We start from the raw sequence: 6,443 nt of genomic DNA, 5'->3' as shown, positions 1-6,443 counted from the left end.
TATATTTTTTTGATTTATTTATTCCAATATGTATTTATTTCCAGATTTATTCATTTGAACATTTATTTATTCATGTTTTATTTCTGCAGTTTTGGTCCTCCATATGAATGTTCCATACAGAATCTTTTCCTCTAAAGTGTAAAGGTCCTTGCGAACTGAGTCCGAAATAAATACGACCTCACGTTGTGTCAATCACGTTTACACACTCGTTTACACACTCGTTTACACACTCGTTTACACACTCCGTTTACACACTCGTTTGCACACTCGTTTGCACACTCGTTTGCACACTCTTTTACACACTGCCTGCGAATCCTTCTGAGAGGTGATTTGACCATTCACAGCCACCGAATGACGGATACGAAAACCTCTGACTCGGTGTGCGAGGACCTCAACAGAGCGGACACACACACTTCTGTTTTGATGTTTTTAGCATCTCTATTGGCTGAATAAACTATAAAGCAGAGACTCACACTCCTGCCAGGACCTCGATGGAGCGAGTGTGTGGGCCGTAGTGTGTGTCCGACACGTTCTCCAGTGGCTCCTGGAGGTCCATACTGACGCCTCGCTCGGAGAAGTCCAGCTCACTGAACATCTTCATGTGAGGGGAAGAGAAATCCTGGAAAACAAGCCAATTCAAAGCATTTTTACGGTCTTCTGTCGCCCCTGGAGGATTGTGTCACATTAGAAAGGTGAAGCTGGTGTTTCCTGGTATTGTGCGTCCAGAGCACACACACACTGCAGGTATGCGGTGGAGATTGCGTAACGCATAACAAAACCTACATTAAAAAAATAACACTGCTAAAAAGTATGGTTTGTTTTCCAGCACGAATATCCAAACATTCTTAAATCAAGATGCATTTACTGGAGAAGCAACATTACTGAAGATATTAAGTCTTGTTTACTGAAGAATGCATCAAAATGAAGTGAGTTTTGCTTTAAACTGTCTATTTTTCTGACCCCTTTGGAAGATATTTGTTCTTGTTTTAAGCATAAAATTGCTTAATTTTATTTTTTAAAGTCATTTTGCTTCTCCAGTTAATGTATCTTGATTTAAGAATGTTTCCCAGGTCAAAAAACACTAATAATATCTATTGCAGCATCACCTCATTTTCTCTCAGTGTCTGAAACGCTTCGTTCGGAGATTCAGTCTCTCTAAGCTCCGCCTCTCTGAGAGCTGCTCTGCTGTGATTGGTCAGAAAGCAAACGCTCATTATCATATCTGAATCTCAGCTCTTGATCTCAGTGATACGAACAGTAACGATGGCGTGGGTTTTACCGTATCAATCTCAGAAAACAGCGTCTTCTCCACATGAACAACACGAACCAAACTCTTCCAGTCTCAGATACACTACAGTGTTTGAGGGCGGAGCTAAGAGACGCTGCTCAGCCAATCAAGACCAGAGGCCGGGATTATGCAAATTAGTTACATAGAAGTGATTTAGCTTTTATTAGTTAGATTGTGACAGGAAGTGAGACTGGAATCACTGACGACTCGTTTCAGGCAGTTGAAAATCACTTCAATCTTTTATGAGACAATAACTTTATTTGATCTTTGAAACTTTGCAGAGCTTTCACATTCACAAACGGCTCTATAATATGGAGCTAGAATTGTGCCTTTATTACATGCGAGAAAATAAATGATCTGAGAGAAAAAAAAAAAGTTTGAGAGAAAAAGTTATCACACTGATAGCAAAAAAGCATTTCATGAGAGAAAAAAGAATATTTGAGAGAAAAAGTTTTCATACCAATAGCAAAAAATAATAATATTTGAGACTAAAAAAAAGTTTTGAGAGAAAGTATTTTCTCTCTCAAAAAAATCTCTCTCAAAATACTTTGAACAAAACTCTCAAATATATATTTTTTGCTATCAGTGTGAAAACATTTTCTCAAAAAAAAAAAAGTGTTTCTCTCAAAACGCTTTTCTTTGCTCTCGATGCAATTTCTTGCTCTCGTGTCAGGATTTTGCTTTCACTGTGAAAATTGTGTCATGGGCGGGGCCACGTTCCTATTGGCCAGTCGGGTGAGCATCGTCTTGTCTTGGGAGTCGAACTGAATCATTACACCATTGTTCAGTTCACCGGCATAAATGCCGCCTCTCCCTTTGTTGAGCACGGACACTCCAATGTTTGGGTAAGATGATTCACGGTGATCTTAGATGATCACGGACGTATCGCCTGCGATAATTAATGCGATATGGCTCATGCCTGGTTCAGATTACAAGATTTTTGTGTCTGTTGCGATAGTCACAATGTCAGATTACACGATTTTGACTCCTAAAATCTTGTCGTGTCGTGGACAAGAAACATGTCAGACTATACATTGCTTTCCGACCAGTCATCGCGTGCCGTCTCACACACTCACTCGCAAACATTCACTCGCACACACACACACTCACTCTCGCTCACACACACACACACACACACTCACTCAGTCGCGCGCACACACACACACACACACACTGTCGCTCGCACACACACACACTCGCGCACACACACACACACTCACTGTCGCTCGCTCACTCACTCGCACACACACTCGCTCACTCGCGCACACACACACTCACTGTTGCTCGCTCACTCACTCGCACACACACTCGCTCACACACACACTCACTGTTGCTCGCTCACTCACTCGCACACACACTCGCTCACTCGCGCACACACACACTCACTGTTGCTCGCTCACTCACTCGCACACACACTCGCTCACTCGCGCACACACACACTCACTGTTGCTCGCACTCTCACTCACTCTTGACGGAACCTGTCGTGGAGGACCGATCGCATTAATTATCGCAGGCGATACATCCGTGATCATCTAAGATCACCGTGAATCATCTTACCCAAACATTGGAGTGTCCGTGCTCAACAAAGGGAGAGGCGGCATTTATGCCGGTGAACTGAACAATGGTGTAATGATTCAGTTCGACTCCCAAGACAAGACGATGCTCACCCGACTGGCCAATAGGAACGTGGCCCCGCCCATGACACAATTTTCACAGTGAAAGCAAAATCCTTAGCCTGGATGCCAGCCGAACTTAGCCCCGCCCACAACATTTTTAGGTCGGGAAGTTCGGTCTGGACTCGTTCCGTTGAGGAGCTATTATGCCCGAACAAAAATTGTTTGGACCAATCAAATTGTCAGGGCGGGCTTTATACGATGATGGACAGATGAGCAACGTAACGTAATCATCCACGTCACCAACGAGCGCTTGGGTTGAATTCGTTTACAACACAGATGACTGCCGCTGGAGAATTGTTATTTCACGAGTTCACACTTACAAATAAGTCAGATAGAATAAATGCATATTTGGTGAGCTGTTTGAGGAGAGGCTCCGGGCTCGGTATTCGGCCCGAACCCAAAGTGCTCCCCCCGTATTCCAGGCTGTGGAAGAACCAGGGAAGAACAGGCCGAGAGTGAGTGGAGGGATGCTGAAAACTGTCATGGAATGTTAGGTGAGTTGACAGTGAATAAATATATGCTTCCTCTCATGCTGATAGTGTAGACCAGACGGTCATTGTTTGATGACAAGTTGATTGGATTGATTATTTGAACGTGCTCCTCTCGAACTTTGTTTATAAAACATCATGTGTAGATTCCGCCATCGCGTCTGTTATAGAAGATATCGACAGCGCACTGGTTTTAAAAGAGGAACAGAGAACCGCGATCAAGACATTTGTCGATCGGAAACATGAATGAAAAACATACGTCACTTACTCTGTTGCTCTGATTGGTTATAGGTCTATCCAATTGAGTGCAGAGGCATTTTCCTTCCTGGTTCGGTTGAAACACGCCCCATAATCAAAGCTCAATGGAGCAGTATCAGACTCACATTCTGACTAGAATCTGAGTATGACGACGTCAGGCTACAAAATCCTGACACGAGAGCAAGAAATTGCATCCAGAGCAAAGAAAAGCGTTTTGAGAGAAACACTTTTTTTTTTGAGAAAATGTTTTCACACTGATAGCAAAAAATATATATTTGAGAGTTTTTTTCAAAGTATTTTGAGAGAGATTTTTTTGAGAGAGAAAATACTTTCTCTCAAAACTTTTTTTAGTCTCAAATATTATTATTTTTTGCTATTGGTATGAAAACTTTTTCTCTCAAATATTCTTTTTTCTCTCATGAAATGCTTTTTTGCTATCAGTGTGATAACTTTTTCTCTCAAACTTTTTTTTTTTCTCTCAGATCATTTATTTTCTCGCATGTAATTAAGACACAATTCTAGCTCCATATATTACACACTGCATGAAAGGGAATGTTCCAAAAAAAGCAAATTTGTGACCCTGGACCACAAAACCAGTCACACAGTGTTTGGAAATTGAGATTTATACATCATCTGAAAGCTGAATAAATAAGCTTAATGTATTAATATATTTGGCGAGATGCAACTATTGAAAATCTGGAATCTGAGGGTGCAAAAAAATCTAAACATTGAGAAAATCTCCTTTAAACTTGTGCATTTATGTTGGCGATTGTGCGGCATTCACTCACAAAAATAAATGTTTTATATATTTACGGTAAGAAATTTACAAAATATCTTCATGGAACATGTTCTTTACTTAATATCCTAATGATTTTTGGCATAAAAGAAAAATCTATAATTTTGACCCATACAATGTATTGTTGGCTATTGCCACAGATATACCCGTGCGACTCGTGACTGGTGACGTGATCCAGGGTCACATTTTCTTAGTTTTAGTTTATGATAATGAACCTTTTCCTCTAGTAAAGAGACTCACCATGAAGACGGGCCTCAGCGAGAGCAGCTTCTGCCCCGTCCCGCCCCAGTCTCTCCAGTCTAAATACTCTCCTTCCTCCAGGAGGAACTGGTGCCCGTCGAAACCATCGTGCTCGTATCCAACCCACCTGAGATGAGTCGAGGAGTAAAGCATTCATCAGATGTTTAACCCTCTGGTGCTCTTCATTCCGAAAAATTTAACGTTTAGTTTTTTTCGAATTTTTTACTTTATCGGAATCATACGAAACTTGGTAAATGTTTTGGCACTTGCTGTGTGAACACACACATAAATCATGTTCACGATCTGAACAGGTTTAATGATCCTGTAAACAATATTCACACTTGAGCTCCTCGCGGCCAGAAATGATGAACGAGACGAATCTCCTCTAGTGGAAGCGTTCGTTACTGCAGCCGAACAACATCTCACTGAAGATCATTTTATCAGATATCAAGCTCACATTTGGAACACGACTTGTTTAGATTCATGGGTTTGATTTTCTTGCAGATTTAGAGAAAACGTGATTTTGAAAATATACATTACATATAAAAATTTTAAATAGTATTTTTGTGCATTTTTCATAACAATACACGTAAAATTCTGTTACTTTTTTAAAGTTCACTTTTTAAAATGTTTTTTACTTCAGCAATAATCTGCCAAGAGTCGTGTTTATAAAGAGATCAAACTGCAATCTGTCGCTCTAAAGCGTTCTAGATTTACCAGTTTAACTTGGAAATGTAATTTTCAGGTCTATGCTCAAAAAGTGAATAAATGGATTATAAATACAGTGGAAATATAATTTAGTATAAAAAAAATCCCCTTAAAATACAAAATAAAACATTTTCAAACTAAAATATAGTACATTCATTTCATTAACAAAAAAAACAACAACAAAATTTTTTTTTGACACATGTGAAGAGCACCATATTTGTGCTGGAGAGTGTATGAAAATCACAGGAGTGTTCCGGACTCACAGGCCTCCGAGGATCTTCAGTGATTCCACACCGTTCAATCCGTGATCGTCAGGGTCGGAGAAGGAAAACACGTCTCCCTGCATCTCGACACCACGGCCCTCCAGACCGGCTTTCTCATACAACACCGCCTGAAGGAGAGCGAGAGATCAAGAGCCTCTAAGTTTACATGCAGCCAAATAATCCGTCAGTAACGGGATTGACGGTTCAATCGAACTGACACACCTTCATGTAAAACACCTTAATCGATCCGATTGAGCTCGATCCCAATGACATTTCGATTGGATTGAAAGGGTCGGTTTATTCCTTTTCTAATCCAATCGAGAGAACATGTGAACACTAGAACTGCACGTGCGATGATGTAAAAATAACATAATGACGTTGAAATAGTGTAATGATGTAGAAATAGCGTAATGACGTAGAAATAGCGTAATGACGTAGAAATAGCGTAATGATGTAGAAATAGCGTAATGATGTAGAAATAGCGTAATGACGTAGAAATAGCGTTATGACGTAGAATAGCGTAATGTAGAAATAGCGTAATGATGTAGAAATAGCGCAATGACGTAGAAATAGCGTAATGACGTAGAAATAGCGTAATGACGTAGAAATAGTGTAATGACGTAGAAATAGCGCAATGATGTAGAAATAACATAATGATGTACAAATAGCGCAATGACGTAGAAATAGCGTAATGACGTAGAAATAGCGCAATGGCGTAGAAAAAGC

At 40.3% G+C, this 6,443-nt stretch overlaps 1 protein-coding gene across 1 annotated transcript in view; it reads right to left on the bottom strand.

Annotated features, from left to right (window-relative positions):
• crybg1b (crystallin beta-gamma domain containing 1b) overlaps positions 1–6,443 on the bottom strand; it is a 36,312-nt gene that overhangs the window by 13,428 nt on the left and 16,441 nt on the right. The window contains exons 11-13 of the mRNA XM_082168559.1: positions 5,718–5,845; positions 4,747–4,873; positions 474–619 (exon numbers count right to left, since the gene is read on the bottom strand). Of these exons, the coding sequence (XP_082024685.1) occupies positions 474–619; positions 4,747–4,873; positions 5,718–5,845 (401 nt within the window). The remainder of the gene's footprint in view (positions 1–473; positions 620–4,746; positions 4,874–5,717; positions 5,846–6,443) is intronic.

Source organism: Leuciscus leuciscus (assembly GCF_965113295.1).
Source record: "Leuciscus leuciscus genome assembly, chromosome: 4".
In the NCBI taxonomy this organism is placed as follows: Eukaryota; Metazoa; Chordata; class Actinopteri; order Cypriniformes; family Leuciscidae; genus Leuciscus; species Leuciscus leuciscus.
This window is presented reverse-complemented; position numbering and strand designations above follow the sequence as displayed.